The sequence below is a fragment of the Musa acuminata genome, chromosome BXJ1-6, assembly GCF_036884655.1.
Source record: "Musa acuminata AAA Group cultivar baxijiao chromosome BXJ1-6, Cavendish_Baxijiao_AAA, whole genome shotgun sequence".
NCBI lineage: Eukaryota > Viridiplantae > Streptophyta > Magnoliopsida > Zingiberales > Musaceae > Musa > Musa acuminata.
This window is the reverse complement of record NC_088332.1, coordinates 40,151,823-40,177,552: the sequence shown is the minus strand read 5'-3', so window position 1 is coordinate 40,177,552 and position 25,730 is coordinate 40,151,823. Positions and strand designations below refer to the sequence as shown.

The window sequence follows — 25,730 nt, the reverse complement described above, 5'->3', positions numbered from 1 at the left end:
AATCAAATGATTACCCAAAATGGAATTTATTTATTTTTAATTTTTCGTGTATAATAAATAGTGAATAATATCAATCTTAGATCCCATGAATTATATCATAAATATCATGTCTCAAATAAAAATAGTTACGTTTGAAGTAATGAAATTTTTGGTATTTGTAGGATGTAGAAAGTATTATTATGACCGAAACGGGTGTTATGAAAATAAAGGAGTCTCCAAGAAAAAGCGTTATCAGAAGAAAAAAAAAGAAGAAAAATTCGAAAACGTGGGAGGAAATCGCTATTATTCATATTGTCATTATTATTATTACTGGCACTGCCGCGCACCGCGTCTGCCCCCACCCGTTGGCCGGCGCTGCGCAGCGATCGACCATTACAGCGTCGACCGCCTCAAAGATGAAGTGGGAGCCTTTCAAGGGTTCCGGTGCCGTCCCTGCCGGCTCGTGAGTTCCTTCTCCTTCTCCTCTTCCTTTTAGCCTTTCCTCTCTCCCTGCCTCACTCTTTCTCCCTTTCTTTAGGGTTTTCTCCTCGCCCGGCGCTGCGCAGCGATCGATCGTTCCGGCGCCGGCCGCCTCAAAGATGAAGTGGGAGTCGTCCAAGGGTTCCGGCGTCTCCCCTGACCGCTCGTGAGTTTCTTCTCCTTCTCCGCGTGTTCATTTCCCACTCTCCTCTCCTTGCCTTACTCTTCCTCTCTCTCTCCTTTTTAGGGGTTTCTTCTTGCTTTCATCCCTCCGCTTTTTCTTGCAGAGGATACGTTCGGCTGGAGCTCCCGTGCCCCAAGAGCTGTCTCGTGGTCGCTTCGGCCGATCCTGAGCCGTGGACCACCGTGGACGATCTCGTGTCCGGGCTCAAAGCCCTGGAGTCGCGGCTCGGATATAATTCTCCACCGGTGCCTCTCAAGCAACCCCCCGAATGGTCCTCAGTCTTGAACAACTGCTATATTTTTGGACCATGTAAGGTTATCATGATCTCATATATCGTCCCTTTCTCTGATTTAGGGTCTCTCCTCGACAAAAGGCAATGGATGCGAGAGACAAAACGAGGCTGGGAGGGAGCATGGTGGCTGGCTGGAGGATCTCCTGCCCGGATTTTGATTTCAGGCATACACTCTTTGCTTAAATGTTATTCGTTTTGCTAGTTTCTGGCACAGAGCATAGTTGACTGCAAATACCAAAAAAGGCAGAATGAGGTATCCAAATTAACTTATTAGTTTCTTCAAACTGCAATTTTCCAGATTGTTTTTCTTAGTCAAGTATGTGAAGATGTGGATGGCATTGACATTGAAAATTATGATGCCATGGTGAAGGTTGATGGGGTTCTTGTTTTCGTTTGGATGCATACTTTGAGATTCTTTTAACTTCTTGCATCGGCTAATAAAAAAAAAGAAGAAAAGTATTCTGATCATAATATTTCTTTACTGCACTAGTCTTTTTGTACTATCAATTTCTTATCTTTGGAAAACTTTGAAATTCAGGACAAGATAGAATAGTATATGTTATTGTAAAACTCGTATTGTAATCCGAATTCTGAGCTATTTGTTTTCTGATGTTTTGTTGTCATGTTATTCTTTCAATTTTGCAGTTATCTTAATGTTTAATTATGTTTTATTGATAAGACAATTATTCCATGAGAGAGCTCAAAGGAGGGTGTCCCACCACGTCACTGCCAGTTGTCATTTCGATTTTTCCAACTGGTCCAAAAATCACAAACACCTACGACTGGCTACTTGGGTTTGTAAATAAGATGTAAAGAAGCATTTGGTGAGATATGATCAATATCTGTCAATTGCAATAGGTGCAATTCACAGCGCATTTGATTTTGTTAGCAACATGGGGTATCAGAATATAAGAACTTGTTGAGGAAGCCACTATGGCGCTAATAGCTTCCAATCTCGAAGAATGTTGCATGGTGGATGGAAATGCATTTTATATCAGTGAGGTTACTGATATGAGCTAGGTCATCCAAAGGTTATCCCAAATACTGCCAGTATGATATGACCTTCTCATTGATGAGAGTCTAATGTTTTAATTATGACAAAGATTATAGGTCCCATGAAAGCAAAAAGTTAAAGAGTATTTAAGGAATTATATCTCCTTCAAATGCGATTGAGTTGCTTATTTCAAGGAAGAAAGAAAGCAAGAGAATAAGCTACTTCTGGTATAAAAAGTAACTTTCCAGGAATGGGGGAAGAGTTTAGAGTGGTGTGATATCCCTTAGTGTGGTGTGATTTCACTCGGGAAGTTTTACCTCTTGAACAGGCTATTTGGGAGGATGTGTTACTGGGATGTTGGGAGAGTGGCAAAAAAGCTTTCACCAGAACTTATTTGAGGGCTTTGCTGAAATTCCCTAGATTGTGCTTGAACTTTAGATTTATATATCATATTCGAGTTGAGATGACAAAGATTACCTTAATACTTTATAGTCAATTGAGTATTAAAATAAAGGTTTTGAGTATATAAAACTGTTGCCGAAGTCTAGCCCTTTTCTTGTTGGTTTTCCCTGATAATTAGTTGGAAAATTGGAACTTAATAGTCAATAATTCTAAGGGTGCAGCCATATATCTAGGAGCTATACAAGGGGTAATAAAATGACAATACTATGTAATTTACATAAGTTGATAAAGGAAACAATAGCAGGCAGCATCCTTTTGGTTGTATGCTGTGCAATATATTGCAGTTACACTTTTTGTTTAAAATTAATTATCTTTTTGATAATTTGTTGTACTCTTATCTACACCATTTGTATTATTTATATTGCATAACATGTTATAGTATGTAAGATTTAAGGATTATGAAGTAAAAAAAAGCTTTTGATGGGTATCTACCAGAAATAAGTTATCAGAGAAATCCATGTTTGTATTGTTTTACTGTTGCACATTTCTGTTAATCTGTTCTACGAACATTCATCAATTCATTTTGTATTCTTTCTTTTTCCTAGTGATTCTGAAGAGTCTGACGATGATTTAACAATTGGAAGGACTACATGTCTTTTGGACAAAGAAGACCTTGACAAAAGCATCCTTTTTATGCTTGAGCAGGAAAACCAGCTAAGAGTTAAGGTATGCATGGTTGTTATTTTAGATTTTTATATCTCGATGACTGTCCTAATGTCTCTTAAGTTGAAAGGTAAAGTGGCGTGAAGAATGATAAAATCACCCTTTTTGATGTTAATTTACCTTTTCTTCTAATAGTCATCTTGGAAAGTGTAAATTTTAATTTAGGACTGTATTTATCCCTTTTGATGTGGTGACATATGTACCTGAGGACACATATATTAAATACCATCTTTGGTTGAAACTTAAATTTGTTGTATGAGGCTCTTGCTTTGGTATAAACTCAAATTTATAGTTGGATGTTCATGCCAGTCATTGTTCATGGAGTAATAAGATGATACTATATATCATTGTGGTAATCTGAAGATGCATTATCAATACATTAACTTGTAATTCTTTGTCATATGTTGTTGGTTGAGCTTCCTTAAGTGAGCAAACAAGTAACATTTTTGTAACTATTCTGTTTTTTCAAGCATGCAATTCCTTTTAGAAGTTATCTATATCACAGTCTAGAGGTGAAGATATTGAAAGAGTTTTCCAAGGGTGTGTATTGTGTAATGAATTGCCCACATATAAAATGCTTTTTCTGAAATGTCTTGCACCATGTCCCATGTTTTTATAATTCAGTGTTACCACCAACAGCACTTCAAACAGTTAGGATCTGCTGCATAGAGTGGAGCCAAGAGCTAAGTTTTGAAAAATCCCTTTTCTTTGCTTAGGTTCACTATCAGTGCTCTAGAGACTACATGTGAGAAAAAAATATGTCAAATGTGATTAGGTTTGGGTTTGATTGGATTGGTCTTAGTTAGAATAGTAACTAAATTTTAATTTGAATGTGTAGAAGAGATACATTATTGCTCCACAAACTTGGAAGCACATCTGATAGCATGATAAGTGGCCACATATCATGGTCTTATTCCATGAAAACATGCAAGGGCTATTAACATAGAGATCCCAGAGCAAATGATTTTAGTATTAAATTTGGTTGAACAAATAGATAACTGTTATGTTGTTTTTTCTTAAATATAATGGAATGACAAAGAAAATTGCACACCATTAAAATATAAAAAAATAACTTCTTTCTTTATTATCTTTAACCTACTTACCGGTCATCTGCATCCGAATAAAATTTAAACAAAGAAAGTTCACAAGCTCCGTACGTATATAATAATAGTGTTGGTTTGGATACAAATATCAATTTGTACGAGGCAACTGTTATGGCTAATGCTAGAGTAGTGTATAATATAAATTTTAGACCTCTTTACCAGTATATTACTTTTATTTGATGATTCAAATCAAATCAATTGTTTCATTTTTGTCCTCTTTTTTTATATCAAAGCCATTTCCTAGTGTTCCTTGGTAAGATTAAGCATTACTTCCATTGATAAACATTAGCTCCAATGTCATTCTCCCTCTCTTAATTCTTTGTTGATGGTTATTGGTGCTTTACTCTGTTATGGATGTATGGTTTCATTGTTCCTGGACCTTTGTTTCCTATTCTTTTCAAGTTCAATTCTTTTGTCTGTTATATCGAGCCATTACATTTTTGTGACAAGGTACATGACTGTAAATTAGTATACAAAATTTGAAATTTGAGGATAGTTTCTAAGTCAAGAATGTTGATTAGCTTGGTTAGCCTGAGACATTTGTTCTCCTTGCTATGTCACTTCTCACCTGACGACTGGATTTGGTTGACATCCTGCTTAACACTCCGCATTAGCAAAGAAGCCTTTCTTACTTGCTTATACTCTGAAGTCAACATTTTTTTTGTGGTATAATATAGTCTTCAATGGTTCATGTTTCTCTTGTAATAATTGACATTTTGATAAAAATATTTTGGATTTGTCAGGAGGAACTTAGGTGCAAGTTGGCTAAATTGGAGGTGGCACAGAGAAATGAAATGAACAGATTTGCTTCTGCCATTTCTCAGATTGACAAATATGTAGAAGATAGGCAAGAGATGGATAGAAGATTTGATCAGCAATATCGACGAAAGATGTATGTAGTTTCTCTCCTTTGTTGTTTATATTGTTGTTACTAATTGACAAGGTATGCAATTTCAAATAATATCGTCCGGTACGGGCGGTATGTACCGGTCTGTCAGCTGACTGGTACATGGACCGCCAGTTACCGAACGGAACGATATATATATATATATATATATATATATATATACACACACACACACACGAGACGACATCGCCTTTTATAAAATATATATATATATATATATAATATTATATATATATAAAAATATATATTATTTATTTATATATATATAAACGAGGCGACGTCGCCCCGCCTGAGAGAAGAGAGAGGTGACGTCGCCGAATTATATATATATATATATATATATATATATATATATATATATATATATATATATATATATATATATATATACCGAGCGGTATATCGAACGGTATATCGCTCGGTATACAATATTGTACCGAGCGAACGTCGAAACTCCGGTACGATACGATATTGCATACCTTGCTAATTGATACCTTCTTCCAAAATGTGATGTGATGTCTAATGATGACATGTATTCCTTATTTTGTCAGTTCAAATCAATTATTAATACTCATTCTACACCATTTTAGATTTAGCTACTTTTACCAATTTCACCATTACATTCTTTACATATATTCTCATCTTTTCAAAATGTGTCATGCACAAGCTCATCAATACATTTCTTTAACTGCCTGATGCAAGTTGTGTTTATCAGGATAGGATATGATACAATTCAAGGTTCATTGAATCAGTATCGAGTTTGAGTACTGTTAAATTTTGCGATGTCATGTTGACTACTTTATAGCAAGGTTTTCAATTTCGTACTAAGCTTTGCTCGGTACGGTACAGTACGACGTATCAAGCAGTATGCCAGGGCGTACCGAGCAATACACCCTTCTTTTAGAAGAAACCATATCGCATGCAGGCGAGGATGGTTTCTTCTTAAAAGAAGAAGAAACCATCACCCCCTTTCCATCTTGATAAATAGAAAGGCGGTGATGGCGGAGCAGGCGAGGATACGATGGGTCGCCTCCATCCCCAACTCGAACTCATCCCCCGCGAGGAACTCCGCAATGCTTCTGCAGTAGTTGGATCTAGCGGAGATCCTGCCCAGGGCGAGCTTATCTCCCGCTCCCTCGCCGCCGGCGCCCTTAGCGACTGTGAGGAAGAAGACCAAGATGACGACAAGAGCAAGAAGGGGAAGCAGCAGTCCTACCTGGGCCAGGATCCCTTCCTTCGCCATCGATCGCGACCTCCCAGACCATAGCGGCCACGATCCCCCTGTCTCCTACCGCATTTCGCCTGACAGAGCGAGGACCCGCCTCCTACAGTGTTTCGCCTGACGAAGCAAGGACCCTCCCCCTATCGCGTTCCGCTCGACGGAGCGCTGTTTTGTGTCCCGCCACATCCAAGTCTCTTCTCCGTCATGCCTTCTATGTCTAACGAGCGCTGCAGCCTCGTCTTCCTCGTCGTTGTGCTCCTCATCTTGTTTGTCAACTGATACTGCCCGGTAACGGGCGGTCCACGTGCCAGTCAGCTGGCGGACTGATACAAGCAGTATGATTCGAGATTCAAATCCCTGCTTTATAGTTCAGTTGTGCTAATTTTGACCAACTTCTGTGTGCACAAGGATTTGGAAAGAATTGTACTTCAAATATGATCAAAACTCCCCTTGGCATCAATATTTAAGACCTTGGTATTGATACATATTACCTACAACTTCTTTAGCAGTTGGTTTGAAGTTACCCACTCACAACAATGGTGGTCTTAATATTGACCTTTTGAAGTTATAAATATAAAATTTATTTATCATATTCTCAATAATTTAATTTTATATAGAATTATGTTTTAATATTTCAAAACAACATTTCAGTATTTAATAGTGTCGCCCATCCACAGTAACCTTATAAATTTATAATTAAATGCAAATGGACTACTAATGAGTCAAGGGAATACTCAGATTCTCTTATGTCTTTTAATGGCCATCAATTTTTGTAAACGAATAATCCATATATTATATATATTATTATTATATATGAAAATATGTTCTTATCTAAACGACATCAGGTTTTTATTACTAATCCTAAAAGTCTTATCATATCAAAATTTATTATTATTTGGATTTTTTTTGTTTATTTTGGTTATCTTTTGCATGACCGTAGGTTTTTATGTTGGGTTGATGTTAAGGATCTATGAAGCTGAGATATATTTTACACAAGATGATCCAGCTAACCTAAGTAATCATGGAATAAAGGCGGCATAAGCATGTCTTTTAACATTGGCCTTTGGTTGTATTGGATCAGATATTCTTTTTATTAAAATGTTAAATTAAGGTTTTATATTCTAACATATTTTTGTCAGTACTTGTTAGCTTCAGGAGCTTTCTAGGTTATTGGGTACCTTGATGCTTTTATGTACATGATCTGTGGATGAGCTCCTCAAGAAAGTAAATATGTTGATTTGTTTATTCTTTGTTTTTGGATGGTGGGCTTGACTTGAGTTGCAGCATCATGATCATGGGTGAAGTATTGTATATTTGTATGTTTGTTGAACTTTGAGGGGTTAGAGGATTAAACTATTGTGCTGTCTCTATTGCTCTTCGTTTGGTGCTTTGTTGTTGTTGAAGTAGTTGATCAAGTTAGTTCATATATTGTGGTCTTCCTATATCCTCATCTAGTTAGTTCATCAAGGTTGCTCTTCGTTTGGTGCTTTGTTGTAGTGCTGAAGTAGTTGATAGCCACTTGTCGGCTGTCCGAAGGGATCATGAAAAAAGATCCCAAATTGAAGAACGGAGAATAAGAGATGATGCGGCTCTTGAAGAAGCCAAAAAGAAGGCCATTCTTGAGGAAAAGCTGCGCCAAGAAAAAGCCAAAGCAGAAGCAGAGGTTAGTTTGTTCTATGAATATACAGATTCTATTGTTTATAGACTTACTAAGTGACACTAGTGTTTTCAAAATCAAAATTTGAAAGGTTCTTACAATTATTGGAGATGCACTATGTTTTGTGACCAAATAATTAAGCTTATTGAGATGCACATCCATAAATGTCTTATTATCCTAGGAGAATGATTTGGTTTTGAAATAACAAGACATTTTTTGCCTCTATCTTCGATATTTTACTGTTTATATGATCAATATTTTTGGATTTTTTTTTCTCTTCTATTGTGCTAGTTTTCTTGAACATTTTTCAATATTTATTCTGAATTATACTTATTTATTTACCATTCTTGAAATAGGCAAGGTCTAGCTTTGTTTAGTGCTACTAGGCTAAGTTATGTCTTGCTAGACAGGAAGCCTAATGATCACCCAGTATCTAGGAGATGCATGCCTGTACAATAAGTCCTTCAGAAACAAACATCTTATGAGTTGAATACTGATCCTTCAAGAATCAAGCTTTTAAAAATATAAATACTTTGGTACATACCTATGCAAATTAAGTCTGCCTGTTTGTGGGGCATTGAAGGTAAAAAAATGATTGTGGTAAGTTTCCATATGCGTCTTATGGACAAAAAGCATCAAGATTTATCTTGATATCAGCACACAAACGCAATATGCTCGTTGATATTCTACTTGCTTGGCACCGTAATTGAATGATATGTACTGACACCGAAAGCATGTTAAATTACACATTGGAGAAATCTGAATGCCTTCTGTCTTGACACAGAGGAGTTGCAAGCAGGTTGTTAAATTTTATAAAATGGTTTGTTGCCGATTTCACGAGGAGGTCATATACTTCTCTGCATGACTTTTTTTAGGCTGAACTAATTTAATAACTGGGAAATAAAAAAATTTCTATCCAAACTAATATGCTGTGAAAGTAATAATACTTAGGATGTTGGAGTCATGTTTGCTTTCATAAACTTGAATAAGGTTGTTACCTTTCTGTATAACTGTCATTTAGTCCAATGGATTAGCAATTAAATGAAACTGGTTGTCTGATAAAAAGCATTATGGATTATTTTAATTTTTGTTCAAAATACTTTTTACATTCAAATCTGGCATGTTGTAGTACTTAGTTTGAGTTCAGCTATGGGACACATGAAGGAATCAATGTTGTTTCCAAGACTATATATGTTGATAAAAAACAACCCAATTTATGGGCTCATTCGGGAGAGTACAAGATCAGTTTAGCTGATCCTAGTTGTTATTCCTTTTGATCCCATACAGTATTCATCAAAATTAAGAATTGCAATCTAATCCTGTGTTGGGAGTGAGGAGCTTTGATGCTGGCATAGATCTAACTTGAAGACCTGACGTGACAGAAAATCACACTAGAGAATAGTTCTTCATAGATCCAAAAAATTCAAGATGACTCTTGTATAGCAATGGATATTTAATAGTCAGCATTCAGTAATTATAAGACAAGGATTTAGGTGTCAATTCCATGTGTATGTCAATAATGCCTATAGTGTGGAGCATTTTTTTTATAATTGTGATACTGACATTATAATTTATTGCTATCTGAGCTAGACTTTTGTAACAAGATCCAATTAATGATTGCAGGCTAAACTCAGGGCTGCAAAATTGGCTGAAGAAGCAGAAAGAGTAGCCCTGGAAGCTGCTCAAAGAGCAGCCGCAGAAGCTGCTGAAAGTAAAGCTGCTGCTTCTGAAGATACAAAAAAGAAATCTATGGACCATAATGAAGAAGAAACAAAGGAAAGAGGTTCAGGCTCAGAAGTGCCAAAAGAGGTGCAGCTGACTACTGGTAACCAAATGTTTCAGTAAAGTATTCCTTTCATCACCTTTTTATTGAGTCATCTTCGAGGTTTGCAATTTTGGTCTATACCGGTGTACCGACCAATGATTGGTACGGTACGTACTGAAACGTATCGATGGTATGCCCCAAAAAAAAATCTCCAAAAATATCTAAAAATAGAAAAAGTTAGATTAGGGTTTTTAAGTTGAAAATAAATATAAATTTAGTATAATTTTAGCGAAAATAATCTAAATTAGGAAATAATAATGACACATATCTTTTTCGGGCTTTAAGGAGTAACTTTATGATACGTTCTGAATCAGCCTTCCATTAATATTGAATTATCTATGAAGAAATGATTTGAGTTGTTAGATGTGAGTGAGAATAAGTTTGATGAAGCTGAAGAGATTGAGAGAGTAACATGAGTTGAAAGAGGGGAGAAGAAAGGGTTTAAAAACCCTTTCCTATGGTTTACATGGTCAATTTGATCGTTTGAAATAGGGCGATCTCATCCGTTGATCGGTAACAATTAAAATCTGATCGTTACCGACCGGTACAGATCTCGTATCACTTAATACGGGGTCAGGTTATGGTATCACGGGGTAGAGGGCGATCCGCGTATCGGTCCCATGTCGGACCGGTACATACTGCTCGTATCGAGCGGTATGGGTCGGTACTGCAAACCTTGGTCATCTTTATAATGTAACTTTATAACTAGTTGACATTGGTTATGTATGTCAATCATTTAACATTTGTGTCCTAATAGAAATACAAGACATTTGGTATCACACTTAGGATGACATTGGTTATGTGTGTCAATCACTTAATATTTTCTTATAATAGAAATACTAGACATTTGTTATCATACTTGGGGAAGATTTGTTGCGATGTATCTATTCTTGCTACTGTGCGTTGCTTACTAAATTCATGTGACATTCAAGAAAATGTTATCAATACTTTTATTTTGTTATTGTTGGAAAAATGGCCAATAATCCCACATGTTGAGCATTTGAGATTTGATTATCTTGTTGTAGAAGTGTAGAATCCTGATAATAATTTTCTAGCAAGAGAAATGACTTGAAAGGATGATGTATTGGAAATTTAAAGTAAATATTCAGTAATCAGTGACTAGATTATAGGATATCTTTGGGAAAATAGGAAGTGCAGTTTTTGCTTGAAGGTAAAAGGTATCCCCAACGAGTATTATTAGATGTACAAGATTTGTATTGTTTAAAGCAAGGTATGCAATTTCGTACCGTATCGGAATTTCGATGTTCGCTTAGTACGGTACGAAACTGTATACCGCTTGGTGTATATATATATATATATATATATATATATTTATATTTATAAAAGGCGACGCAACATCGCTTTATATATATATATATATCGTTCCGTCTGGTAACGAGTGGTCCGTGTACCGGTACATACTGCCCGTACCGGACGGTATTATTCGAAATTACATACCTTGGTTTAAAGTAAACGTGTCTATTAAAGAGCTTAGATTTGGAGTGGTAATTTAGCAAAGTATGCATATCTCAGACTGATCTGACACTGACTCTATTGGGTCCATTACTATCACCATGCATCAAGAAATTTTTTGAAAAATTTTTGATCTGTGAAGAGCTCTTAGACAGAGCAGGATTAGTCTTATGGAAAGATTTGTAAGCCATATTGTGGAGGATTGTTGGATCTTAAAATTGGTAAAGATTTCCATATAGCAATTTCAAGAACTCTATTGTTAGTGAAGGATAGAATCCACTTGAAGAAATACATGATTTTAGTTTTTGTCCAAATTAATTCTTTGAGGGTGATAAGGTATATGAACGCTTTCGAAGGATTAGGGTATATGGAAGAATGTGAAATCCATATTGATCTACCTAGAGAGTGTCGCCAATCCTTTCCCTCAATTAGGTGCATCAATATCTCGACTTGTGCGTTCTTGAGTAATCCATCCTTGATCTCGGATGAAAAGTTAGATTGAAATGTATATGGACCCCACCATCTATCCATATGGTTGTCAATTTCACTTTCCTTGGTAGTGAATTTGCCATGTTGTTAACTTGCCTAGGCTTGTACTCCATTATCATGTCGAACTCCGCTAGAATGTCCTTCCATCATTATTGCTTCAAAGAAAGTTTATTTTGTGTTTGAAAGTAGCTAAACGTGATGTTGTTCATCCTTAGTAAAAATCGTGTTCAGGGAGATAATGTTGCCATACTCTTAGACAATGGACCATTATTGACCCTCTCCTCTCCTCTCTCAAATGAACCTATCATCTACACCCCCCATTGAAGTCCCAACCTTTTTGAAGCCAACTTACAATGAATGTTCAACTTCTGACTAAGGTAAGTTAGCTAGAAGTTTGGTTTAAGACCTTCCTCCCCTTATAGAATTTGTAAATGTTGAACTTGCTGCACTTATTCTCTTATTTGAAGAATGAAGATTTCTGCGAATTGTGTTTTCTTACCTCCTTTCTCTGTTTTGGCCTTTATTTATTTATTGTTACCTCGTCTGTTCCCAATTCTCCTATCACTTAAAACATTCCCCTCTAGGTTGTCCTACGCCAAAAGTTTTGGCTGTTGATGCTGCATTGAGAGCAGAGGCTAGCAGACAAAAGATATACAATGAAGTAGCTGAGAAGTCCAATCTTATTGCTTCTAAGGTATTCTATCAGTAATCCTGAGTAATTAATGCTAAGGTTTTATTTCATTTGAGTACTTAGCTTGGTTTAAGTAACTATTCTGGCTGTCAAGGATCACATACAGTACTTGTCCTTAGAAAAGAAAATGTATGGCTGCAAAGATCAATTCTTAAAGTTATTGGGCAGGAATTTGATAGATGTGGGAGGCAGATCTATAAAAACCTAAAGCAGATAACCGGAACTGTGGAGAACGTCAGGTGAGAAAAACCACTTTTGGTATGCTAAGTTCCTTTGGTGTGTTTTTTCTATTTTTTTAATGTTTCTTGGTTCCTTCCATGTTGTTTCTTTCATGTTAGTTAGGAGAGATTCATACTTTTAAGTCATTCATCATTGTTTAGATTAGTCATGAGTTATGCATTGTTTAAATTATTGTAAATTCAGAATTGGTGAAATGACAAGAAATGATGGCAATGTACCATGGAAGGTTACCAGTGCACAACTATATTCTGATTATTTGAAAAACTAATAGTAAAATTGCACTAGTGTAACCGATGCTAATATTAGATAGAGAAAACACTAGAAGAATTAACTTCAAGTGCTGAGTCAAATATTAAACAATGATGGTAAGTGCATTCTTTAGAATTCGACCAATTATGAAAAAAATATAGCTAAATTAGATACTAATCTGTGTATGCAAAATGTCATCAATCCCAGCTTTTAATTTGCTTATTGGCTTAATTACTAGATTAGAATATTCAGTATCAATGGAGAAGAGGCATCATACATATTTTGAAGTGATGGACAAAATCAAATTAAATTCTTTTTATATATGTGAATCTCTAGGTAGCATTATTTGCAAGGTTCTAAAACCAAGATTGGGATTGGGGATGAAATTGGGATCAACGGGGTGGGAAAGATTGCATTGATGAAATAAGAATTGGCCGAAGTACTTGATGAAACAAAAAAAAAATTATGACTTGAGGTTAAAAAAAGAAGCTCAAAAGGTCAGCTTATGTTACTTTATAAATATTAGTTATAGATTATCAATTAAAAATGTTAGATAAAATTTTAGACATTATAATTTTTGACGATGAACCATATGCTTTAAAAAAGTTTTTGATAATATAATATTGTGTTGTAGATTAAACCTTAAAATATCCTTTATATATATATATATATTATATATATATATATATAAAGGATTTAAATCTATTTATTTTTTCCATACTTTAGAGTTTCTACCCCTGCTCCATTGTGTGCACTCTCTTCTTTATATTTGAGGGGGCACTTCGATCAACTCTAAGGCAATCTTATTCGATGGAGGAACGAGTTGAAATCTGCGATAGGGTTCATTGATGGGTATTTTGGTTTCAATCCATAGGCATTTTGATTTAGGATCCTATTATTTTATAGATTAGATTTGCTTTTATGATTTATCATTATTTAATTTGATTACATAATCCAAGAGAATAGGTGAACGAACCCTAAAATAGGATTCTTTTTCTTTTTTTGGCTCAATTTTCAGCTAGTTTTTTTTTAAATCGGTATTTATCGGTGTATTGGGTGTTAGTACACTGGTATGGTCCGGGCAGGGACCGATACGAGGCCAGTACCTGAAATTGCAATCTGTGATTCAAGCCACTGATGTATTTTGTTTGAGTCGGTCTATAGAAACAGGTTGGATGAAAATTACAAGATCATGTTATAGGGGTATAATTGGTATCTTATTTCTGTAGCCCTGTTTGGTTGTGGATTGCATTTACGGCTTTCTTCATTTTCTTCATCAAATGACATTTGTAAATATTTCATAAATGCCTTTGGTTGTTTAAAATAAATCATGGTCTAAAGTCTCGGTCTAGTACAAATACTAGTTAACCGCCAAAGTTGTATGGTACCAATATCAGAGGGGCATACCAACTCTTGAGAGAGAGAGGAGGGAAGGAGGAGGAGGCATATCAAAAGGAAGCAAAGGCGGGAGTGATACACTAGGGAAGGGGTGGTGGCAGCTCGACATAGTTGGAGGTGAAGGGGAGAAATACAAAGGTAGAAATAGAGAGGAAAAAATAATGGAGAAAAAAATTGACTCACAATTGTCAAGTATAAAAAAGGTAGCAATGCAGTTCGATACTGGTCTTCTTATTGACTGGTTCAAATTGTATTGTAATCCATAGTTTAGATTAATATTGAGCCTCACAAAGTTGAATTATCATTCCAGTATATTGTGCTTTAATATGTTAATTGATCTAATTTTTATTAATCCAAAAGCCTTTTTAGTCTGCCTGTCTATACCTTTTGTTTAATGGTTTCATCCGATGCAATTGTATTTATTTTTTCATCTTTGGAGTATAATATAAGTTGCATATTTGTTGCAAATATAGGCTCCCATGCAGTTACTCTTGGAATTTTGGATTCTTAACATTTCTTCTAGATATATTCTGTTGCCTTTGTTTTCTTTTCCTATTAGATGTTATTATTGATTCTTTCCTACTTTTGCTTTTTGTTTACCTGTATACAGAGCAAAAACACATGCACTCATAGACCTTCTAAACAATCCAGTCTGCCCCAGTTCCATCTCTGTATTTCTGTTTGCAAAGAAGGTATTTCATGTGCTTATTCTGAGATTTTCTGGCAGATTGCATAATTTCTACTTTTCCAAGGCAGGACCCCATTTTCTGTCTTCTAGGTCATCAAGGGCAATAAGCATTAATTTTTTTTATATGCTAGTTACTGAATTTTGCTGTACAATATTAGCAACGGATTGACTCAAAAGGCTCTCTCTTTGCAAATTTTTCTGCTAGAGAAATGTACCATATCGTAAATTGAGTGGACACTAATTGATCAACAGTAAAACTAGATGTCTGGGTGATGAAAATATATTAATTTAATTAAAATGGTTAAACTTTCATTGTTGTCATATTAATCAAAGGCTACAGATTTTTTATTAACAGATGAACGGTTAATTAGATGAAGCATCTTCATGCCTCAAAAAGCATTCACTCTGAATGAACGTTTGATCTTGGTTTAAAGAGTCTAGAAATCACAGTTAAATGCTTATGCTTATATCTTCCATTGATTTATCAACAAACTTGAACTTGCCTTCCTTTCTAGCCATCCTGAACCATCATTCGTTGTCCCTATATGCATCCTCCAAAAATCACCAAACCAATCTATTAACTCCATTGCCTTCTCTCACCTAATTTCCCTCTCATCTCAATTCTATCCTTTGTTCTTATTCTAACTATTTCTCTTGAACTAGATAATTTTTTCACGCCCACTCTCCCTCTTGTGGTTATTCTTGTCGTCTCCTTATCTCAAATACATCAACAGTAACATGATTAGTGGTGTTTATTACTTTATTGGGAGACTGTACTATTGCATTCTAATGACAAACATTTGTTTTGGGTTTTATTTTGTAAGAGCATTGTAGTTCAAAATTTATGGTTGTTAGTTTTGATTTTGATGTTGATTAGGATTTTTCTTTACATAGAGCTCAATAATGAAAAAAGATCCATGAAGCCAGCCCCAAATGGTTGAGACATTATGGCTTGTTGTTGTAGTTATGATCATATGGCTTGTAGTTATGATCTCGGTGTTGTCATTCTCTTTAGCAAGATGCCACCTGCCTCTAATGTTAAGCAGGCTGGGCCAGGACTAAGTTTGGTATTTTCGACCTATTGTTGGTTTGGATTGTGTCCTGTTTGATCCCATACCCATAAAATGAGATTGACTTGACATAAACTTGAGCCTACCTGACCCATTCATTGCCCTAGGCACCAATAAAGTTGGATTTGATAATTGCAGAAGCTCATGATTAAGTGCCATGGAGTCATGGACAAGCTCTGGATTTGTGCTACTGAGATGTGCATAAATTGTTTCCAACAAGATGTCCCACCACAATATAAGACCAGTTGCCCAGTTGCTTGCAACAGTGAGTTGAATGTCGATAGCAGTTAAATATGAAGGTAGAGGCATAGTGGTTAAATTAAAGAGAATAAAAAATGTAATGCATTCTTGTAGAACAATGGAAGAGGAAAAATCTGTAAGATTGAGGAAAATAAAAACTATACTATACTATACTATACTATACTATACTATACTATACTATACTATACTATACTATACTATACTATACTATATACATATATACATATATATATATATATATATATATATATATATATATATTTATGTATGTATGTATGTATGTATGTAAAGGTAATTGTCAACAATGGTAAGAGGGCCACTGATCATATAAGATCATGAGCAACAGTAATTATCAACAATGATAAGAGGACTTGTAAGTATATAAAGAATCAAGGATTGAAATTTCGTATCGTACCAAAATTTTGAGACTTATTCGGTACGGGATGGTACTGTATACCAAGCGATATATTTCGGTATACCGCTCGGTATATATATATATATATATGTATGTACATACGTATATATGTATGTACATACGTATATATGTATGTACATACGTATATATGTATGTACATGTAGGTAAACCACTCGGTTTACCTCTATGTGGGGCGACGTCGCTGAGACGATGTCGCAGATAAAAAAAAATCGACGTCGTTGAGGCGACGTCGCAGATTAAAAAAAAAAAATTGGGATGCCGCCTCCCTTCTTGGGTGACGTTGTAGATAAAAAAAAACAGGCAATGTCGCCCGAGAAGAGAATAAAAAAAAAATCTTTGCCTCTCTTTGCCCTGCGACGCCATTGCCTCTTCTCCCGCGTGCGGATGAGAAGTCGCCGACAGACGAGGAGGAGAGCGGCGATCTCCAGATTCTCCATTTTTTTCCTATTTCTTTCTTCCCCTTCTCCCTCGGTCACCGTCGATGATAACGCCTCAATCAACAGTATCGCTTGGTAGCAGGCGGTCTGTGTACCGATCTGCTGACGGACCGGTACATACCGCCTGGTACAGGCGATATCATTCGGTATTGCGGACCTTGTATCGAACACAAAAAATATTCCAAGGCGTGACTAGGGCTTTGACACCATGAAACATAATAGAAGATGCAAATTGCTGTGTTCACAATAGTCATGACAGATGCCCTGTATAAAATTACAATATCAAAAAATCTCATGGTTGCTATTTCAACCAAGGTGCTAAATACTGGTGTACCGTTAGGTATGGCATGGGCCATGGTATTTACTGGTCCAACAAATGTCTGACATGTGGACCAGGTGATTTTGCTTGGCCTGGTTTGAAATGGGATGTACTGAATGGTACATTCCCTGTTTTCTATCTATAGAATGAAATATGATCGGTAAACCAAAATTTGTTAATATTTGAACATTTAATATTAATTGACAGCTGTCTGTCAACAACACAGGTTTCAGCTGCTGTCAACGGTAACAACTGGCAACAATAACACCTCTGTCAACAATATTGAAAACTGTTGCTGTTGACAACTGAAATTGTGAATCTGTTGACCATTTCTTTCTCATTCTCCACCTCTGCCATAGCTTCTGCCGCCATCGTTGCTGCCTCCTTTTCACATTGTTGTTGTTGTCTCTTCCTCCTCTCATTGCTGCTGCTGTTTCCACTGCCTCCTCATCTTCCTCCACCACCTCCTCCATGTTCTCCTCCTCTGGTTCCTTATTCTCTTGCTCTTCTATCTCCCCTTTTTTCCCCCTCTTTCCCCCTGGTCCAGATGGTACCGAATTGTATATAGTTTTGGTATGTTGACCAAAACCATACCTATCCAACCATTGAATCCGACCATCAGCTGATATTGGCACCAAATCGAGATTTTAATCTTTGATTACAACCTATACATATACATGCCATGTTCAATTATATGCATTGTAGTAACTCTAAGAATTGCCTGGTTGGCTCAATTGAAATGTAAGCACCTTCAAAATAGTGATATGATTTATGATGAGCTATTAGATTTTGTAGTCACGTCGTCTTATCTTATAGTCTTCATCTTCCACCATTTGAGCAGTAAAACAAGTGATAGTAATTTCATCAAAATTTATAGTTTCTTCATCTGGTAGACAAATATTTATCTCTAACATAAATGTAGTTATTCCGAAGGTTCTCAATTTTGGTCTGTACCGAGGCGTACTGATGGCACACTGGGGCGTATCGGTAGTATGCCAAAAAAAGCTGAAAAACCTCCAAAAATACCTCGAGGTAATGGTAAAAAAATATTGGGGTTTATCGATCGGTACGCCTCGGTAACGGTCGAAATCTGGAACATACCGACTGGTACACTTCGGTAATGGTCAAAATTTGGGGCATACCGATTGATATGCCTTGGTAATAGTCAGATTTCGATCGTTACTACCCGGTACAAACCTCGTATCGCTTGATACAAGGTAAAAACATCGGTATTGCCTGGTAGAGGGTAGTCTGCGTACCAGTATCCTTTCGGACTAGTACGTACCACCCGTATGAGGCGGTACACATCGAAATTGATAACCCTTGTTATTCCGCCTGCTGGTCCTGCTCATCCCAAGGTGATTGCTTAGAAGGTCCTCTCTACCTTCCATGCCTATTAACTAGACTCTAGTTGGTCAAGCATACCCAAAAGAGAAAGTTCAAGTTGCTTAACTTGTTCCAACTTACCTCACCAGATAGCTACTGTTGTTAGTGTAAAAGTTTTATGGCCAGGGTTCCTACATCATCATGGAATTCAAACCTTAGCTAATTCTGTTATTCGATACCTCAGTTCCAATAGTTCCATCTTGTTCTATGTCATGTTTCACGTGAAACATGACATCTGAAACACCTGGCCATTTGCTTGCATGATTTTAGCCTGCACTAGCATGGATGTAATGGCAGGCTTCAGTGAAAGAACTCTTAGAATTTGTAAAGAAAATCTACCGTTCATCTGCTTGTATGGATGTTGTTCTGGTTACTAATGTATATTTTTTGCAATATAGGAAGAATAAATACATAACTTGTAATATCATAATTGAAGTACACCAGGACAATGCATCTAAGATTGTCATCATTAATAAGCTACGGTTTCACTTGCAAGATGATCAAATTATGAAAATTTTTGTTTCCAACATCCATAAATCTAACAATTTTGAAGTAAATTCCATGTGCATTATGCATATTATTCTTGTATCTAATTTATATTTGTTCTGTATCCTCATATATAGCAGTTTTTTTGAATGTCTGTGTAACTGTTTTCATGTTTAGGTGGTCTCCCTGTGTGAAGACCCAACAGGAACTTTTGACAGTACAGCATTTGCTTGTGGCCAGGTCATTCTTCTGGTTTCATCACAGGTGGTTACTGGACTTTCATTTGCAAAGATTTATATCTATTTCAGTTATTATTGCGGTTGTATTCACAATAGTCATTGATGCTTAAGGGTGCATGTCTTCTGGACAATTTTGAATATCTATCTATATAGATCAATCCAATAATTTTGAGTGATAAGACTAGTTATGTACCTCTAGACAATTGTTGGTAATTTGGTGACAAAAAGAAGGCCATAAAATCACTATTGTGTAGGGTTTCAGCTACAAAATTTTCAAGTAATGCCCTGGGACTAATAACATCATTTTGTTGTGGATATGCTTCATAATCCAATTATTATTTTTTCGATATGTGTCATCATCTTTCTGATGCTTGGATAAATACATTACTAGAAATAAATTTGATGTATCCACATAATTTAAGATTTTTTCACAATTTTATTAGTCGTTAATTGCATCTGCTTAGTAGTGTTTTTAAAAGGCACTCAGGCGAGATGAGACCTGAACGTATGAGTTTGCTGGGTGCCTTGGGCGTGTGCTCGAGACAAATCGGGTTGAGTTAGAGCCTAGGTTTGAGACTAGGCGAGTAAGTTGGTTAAATGGATCCATCATTTTTCAGATAATATTACATCAATAATAAATTATTGATAATTATATCAATTCTGTGAATATTACTAGTCAAAATTTCTTGCTCTTCATCAACATCATGCTGAGGACATTGAGGTGGACTAAGTGTTGCAGCACTGTCTCTCCAAAAAGCAAGGACTTCAAGGAGCTGTAAGATATTATGACATCCAACGATTTAAAAAGGTGCTCGGGCGCTCGCCTAGGCGCTCGGGCGAAGCGAGGCATGAGCGCCTCGCTAATCTCCCAAGCGGCGCGCTTCAAGCTTGGGCGCTTGCCCGAGCCCAGGCGCTGGGCGCTTCGGGCAAGCGCTTGGGTTAACCAAGGCGACCGAACTAGGATTTTAGGTTTGGTTCGGTCCTGGTTCGATCTCCGGTGGTTAGTTGGTTCAATCGAACCAACTAAAACCAATATAAGTGACAACCCAACCCTAACCCTCGCCGCTGCCGCTCCCGATCCTGCTGCTCGCCGTTGTCGCTACTCGCAAACGTTGCCGCTGTCGTTGCTTGCGCCTCCCGCTGCTCGCCACTCCTGCTCCCGCTGTCGCTGCTCGCCACTCCTGCTCCCGCTGTCGCTACTCGCAAACGCTACCGCTGTCGCCGCTCCCGCTGCCGCCGTCGTCGCTGCTCGCCGCTGCCGCTGTCGTCGCTGCCGCTTCCTCTTTTCTCAGTCAGCAGGCTCAGCACCCCTTTACACTTCAACAGTATACGTATACTGTATACTGTTAATATTATTAAGTTTATTTGAAATGATTAATTTTCAATACTGTTAATAGATTAATAATATATTATTTTGATTTTAATACTGTTAATTTTTATTTATTTGAAATTATTGCTAGGTTTCTTAATACTATTAATTTTGTATCTTAGATTTTCTTAATTTAATAACATATTTTATTTAAAATTTTAAATAATTATATTTATTAATTATATTATATATTTTTACATTTTAGCGCCTCGCTTTGCTCGGGCGAGCGCCTAGCGCCTCGGGCGTTTTTGGACCTTGGCGCCTAGCGCTTTTTAAATCACTGATGACATCTGCTTCTATTCAGCACTGCATATATTAGGTGTAGCACCATATGTGTAGCTATTGCTCATTTCAACTGACTCCTATCCCAGAAGTTGCTACCGGTGCTTGATTCTTCATATTCATCATTGGGAACTCTGTCTCCAAAATGATAACCAGGAGTCAATCCTTCACTAAGTCCCCCGTAATGGGTTGTTAAAAGTGTTTGGTTGCGATGCACGACAAAAGGTGGTTGGTGGAAATTGTGTGATCAAAAGTAACCGGTGGAAGCAAAGGTAATTAATTAAAAGTAGAGGCAAAACATGATTTGATTGCAATCCATTTCCAAAGGTGTTTGGTGGAAATTGTATGATCAAAAGTGTGGTGGTAACAGTGTAGTCAAAGGCGAGTGGCGTTAAAAGGTGCCAAGATGTCAAAACACTCGAGGCGCTAGGTACTTCCGCAAGCGAAGCTAAGCGCTCCATATTATTAAAGATTAAAAATATATATCATGATTAATAGATATAAATGATAAAACAAAAAATAACACAATATTCATTTAAAGGATGAAATTATATTATTCAAATCTATATTAATAAAACAATTAACATAGAAGGAGGAGGACAAAGAGAGGGTTGCTGTTAGTTGGGAGGGGAGCAAGGATGAAGGTACCAAGGAGTGGGAGGAGGTATGGGAGTGGGTTGCTGTTGGTTGGGGTGGATGTCTGATTGTTGTCAGATGGATGGCTGCGGGTTATTGTTGGTTGGGAGGTGAAGAGGGAGGGGAGCTATCAGGGAGGAGAAGGAGGTTGTCATTTGCCTGGCCCACTTATCCGGCGCTCGAGCAGCGCCTCACCTTGCTTGGGTGCCTAGGTGAGCACCCCTTAACTCCACTGGGTGGAAATTGTGTAAACAAAAGTGACTACTAGAAGTAAAGGAGTCTCATTGAAAATGGAGGTAAAATATGATTTTTAGGTAGATGATATGTAATTGCTTGGGTGCCTAGTTGAGCACCCCTTAACTTTAGTGCAAGCCTAAAGGTAGATGATATGTAATTGTTTCGTATAATTTACTTAATTCTTCCTATAAAGGCCATATCATCACATGTATCGATGATATTCCATTTGATGGGTTTTAGGGCATTTACCATAAAAGTTCAACTTTTTAGCTCAAATTTTTATATTCAATCAATGTAGTAGTACTTATTATTTGGTAAACAAGGTCTAGATGTATTTATATTATCTCCAGTAAGATTAGTTTTTTCTTTTCTTGGGAATTTGAGGAACTCATTTGACAATACTCTTTAGGTTTTAGCTAGGATGAATTTAAAAGATTTCATCTTTGTTTCCTTGATTTCCTTTATGCTATAAATCATTGACTCAAAGACATTTGATAAACTATTGACTCAATGACATTAGATAAATCATTGACTCAAAGACTTTAGATGGTGTCCAGATTTCTGTAAATACTACCAAGTGAAAATCCTTAGGTCGGATCCAGATGATTTGGCAGAAACATTACCTGAAAGTCTTAGGTAAATTTTGCAATTGTTTGGTAGACATTTTAAAATTATGTTCTAAAGTTCCTTAAACCCAGGAACCTTCTTTTAATTTTTTGAAACCATGTTAGACAATATTATAGATTGTTACAATACAAAAGCTGATGGGATTTTACGAAAAAGGAAATGTTTGTTTCCCAACTGTCATTGAACTTCAGTTTGTTGATTTACTGGTGCATCTGCATTCGTTTCAATGTTAAGAAATTTACAGTTGGCTATGAGTCTGTGGGATGGCATTACGCTCATTTAAGAATCTAATAAATGATAAGTTATACGGGATGTGCAAAGGATTAAGTAGCAATTTAAAGTTATCATCGACCCTATGCAGTAATTTAAAGTTAAATACCATTCTCGTAACTTTGTTTTCATGCTTATCAGACTGTGTATGCGTACACAATATAACTGCATATTGATGCCAGCTTGGCCTTATGCCAGGTAGCCATGACTGCATGCATGTGAGGCCACGTGGGCCACTTTTTGTATCTGTTAAAAGCTTAAGGTAGGTAGCTTTTCATTAAGTTGGAAACAGAATCTGGTAGTTGGTTTATGGTTATACTTCTCCATGAGTTATATCAGTTTCCACATAAAGCTATTTAGTATTTATTATGTGGGACAGGCAATTCATTTTCATTTCTGTTGTGTCTATTTGTCTTGATGGATCTCCTAGGTTCCAGCTGTTATGGATTTTGTGCTGGCTGAGTTCCATAAAAGTTGCATCTATACGGTTCCAAAGTATCTGCAGCCTTCAGATGTAAGTCTGTTGTAATTTTCTTTAGACAATAGATTGTTCTTCTATAGTTCTTCCCTGGTTTTCTTCCTGGTTAGATGGTACATCACTTTCCTTGACACTGTACAAATTAGACTTGGTAGCCTTATGGGAAAGCTTTCGATGGAATTTTGCAATTCTAATTGATAGCAGACTCTCGCTAGTCATTCTATTGGATAGTAAATAAGTTTTGTAATCACATCTACAACTATTGAGATATGGAACTGTGTCTCCTGATGATAACCAAGTCTATCAGTTTGCTTCTAAGTGTTTAGACTCTGAGTATCGGATAAGACGAATTTAAAATTTTGTAGTACTTCCAAACAAATATCAAAATCAGGTTCTCTGTAGTCTTTTTTGTTTTCCGAGGAAGTTTATACTGCTTGCGTTACAATTAAGATGATCTGGTAGCAAGTATAAATTTTTGCTCTGTAGATGATTGTGTGATGGAAGCTCCACAGGTAAAGTGAATTTCAGAAGCATGTGCAAACAACCAATGCAGATTTGCAAGTCTTGCTTGGTTAATTTTTATTTGATTTCATGATCATGTCCTTTTATTTTCCAGCAAACATTACAAACTAGGGATTACTGGAAGATGGTTGGTTATCATGAAGTAGATGGAAAGATTGAAAGCTCTGAGAATTACCTGAATCGAGTTCAGTCTTACATGAAACTTTATGCTGCCATAGTCCAGGTTTGCATTCATTGCCTTAATCTAATGGTGTTGTTATTATATGTGATTTTGTTACAAAAATGTTCCGGAACATGTAGTTGAATTACATTTGGACACCATCATCTAGAATTGTGACTCTCAATGGTGTCAGAAACATTTTTCTGGTCATCATCTTTGGTAGCCACATAGTTTCTATTCTCAGTTAGATATTGAAACAAGTATTTTTAAGTGCATATCCACCGAGAGGACAACAATATAGGCAACAAACTGGAGAACATTTAGAAATCTCTTAATGAAGCAAAGGTGAGAAATTAAGCTTGTGGTTCCCAAAATTCAATATTTCCATGTCTCCTAAAGAAAAATTCAAGTCATTTACACCGAAGATTTATCTTGGCCAAGAAGTTGGCTGTATATGATTTCTATGATTAAAACTTCTTATAGTGACAGACAAAAAAATAATGTTGTTATTTGTATTTCCCGATTGTCATATACAAATGGAATCGATATTTATTTTGGCAGACACAGATCGAAGGTGTCAGGAATCCTCATGGCTTAGCAGAAGGATGGGCATGGCTTGCCCGGTTTCTGAATGCTTTGCCTGCTAACAGATCCACCGCATATGCTTTGGAAGCCTTCTTGAAGGTTAGTCCCGAGCCGTCCACACTTTTACTAGTCTGCTACCTCGTCATCCTTTCTGCTGTTACTAAATCCACCTGTCTGCTGTTCCCAGATGGCAGGATTTGCATTGCACAGGAGATACAAGTCTCAGTTCAAGAAGGTGCTCAATGCCATTTCCTGCAGCTTTCTACCTGCGCTCAGGGAAAGAGGGGATCGAAAGTTGAATGAGATCATCAAAAGACTGGAGCAGTACTTGGAAGATCAAGTGTTCCTAAAGGAACCTGAAGGATGGCGTCTCCACTCTTCCTTGCTGTCTAAAGAGTTGGTATAGTAATGTTTTTTTCTCTACTAAAATAGTTTCTATTCATTACATTAAATGGCGTCTATCGCATGGATTCAAATATGAGACCCATCAACGGGCGCAACAATCCACTAACCATTTGATATCTCAACAGACATGTATAATTATGTTACATAAGTTGTATTAGATAAATTATTTATATTCTTTTTTTAATTGGTACCAAGGTTTTTGAACATTTGCCTGATACCGGCACTGTTATATCGGGTGCTGTATCGATCTATGCCGTCCAATATCATAGAAAAAAGAAATCATTTATTGATATAAAGATCAGATGTTACAAGTTTATTCGCCTTGATCGTAAGCGTGGAATTAGAATTCGCCTTGATCCCTGCCTAAATATTCTACATTCAAAATATTGATTGGATGGTAATATATTAGATTTATCAGCCAAGGGTTAAAAGGTTCGAGACTTACCCACTGGAGATTTTAATCTTGAAATTAAATTTTATCTTCATACTTATTATTTATATAATAATAATATTAATAATAATATAAAAA

The 25,730-nt window shown here is 36.5% G+C and overlaps 1 protein-coding gene across 2 annotated transcripts; it reads left to right on the top strand.

Moving 5' to 3' along the window:
• The first annotated feature begins 285 nt into the window (after positions 1–285).
• On the top strand, positions 286–25,385 carry LOC135676964 (mRNA export factor GLE1-like). Of its 2 annotated transcripts, XM_065188722.1 has the most exons (16): positions 286–442; positions 518–625; positions 747–914; positions 998–1,099; positions 2,937–3,057; positions 4,901–5,049; positions 7,784–7,949; positions 9,567–9,768; positions 12,315–12,424; positions 12,590–12,660; positions 14,919–15,000; positions 19,569–19,655; positions 23,482–23,565; positions 24,146–24,274; positions 24,773–24,895; positions 24,984–25,385. In XM_065188722.1, the coding sequence occupies exons 1-16, from the start codon at positions 396–398 to the stop codon at positions 25,200–25,202; spliced, it is 1,968 nt and encodes a 655-aa protein (XP_065044794.1). In that variant the 5' UTR covers positions 286–395; the 3' UTR covers positions 25,203–25,385. The 2 variants fall into 2 exon arrangements, with proteins under 2 accessions (XP_065044794.1, XP_065044795.1); XM_065188723.1 differs by lacking the exons at positions 286–442; positions 518–625; positions 747–914 and having other exon boundaries at positions 1,051–1,188.
• The last annotated feature ends 345 nt before the right edge of the window (positions 25,386–25,730 follow it).

What these genes read in the sequence shown, in the direction of transcription:
- LOC135676964 (XM_065188722.1), top strand. Translation starts at nt 396, where the DNA reads ATGAAGTGGGAGCCTTTCAAGGGTTCCGGTGCCGTCCCTGCCGGCTC. An exon ending in GGCGTCTCCCCTGACCGCTC is followed by an intron (nt 626 to 746) that starts GTGAGTTTCTTC and finishes TTTTTCTTGCAG; the next exon opens with AGGATACGTTCGGCTGGAGC. An exon ending in AGTATCTGCAGCCTTCAGAT is followed by an intron (nt 23,566 to 24,145) that starts GTAAGTCTGTTG and finishes TTTATTTTCCAG; the next exon opens with CAAACATTACAAACTAGGGA.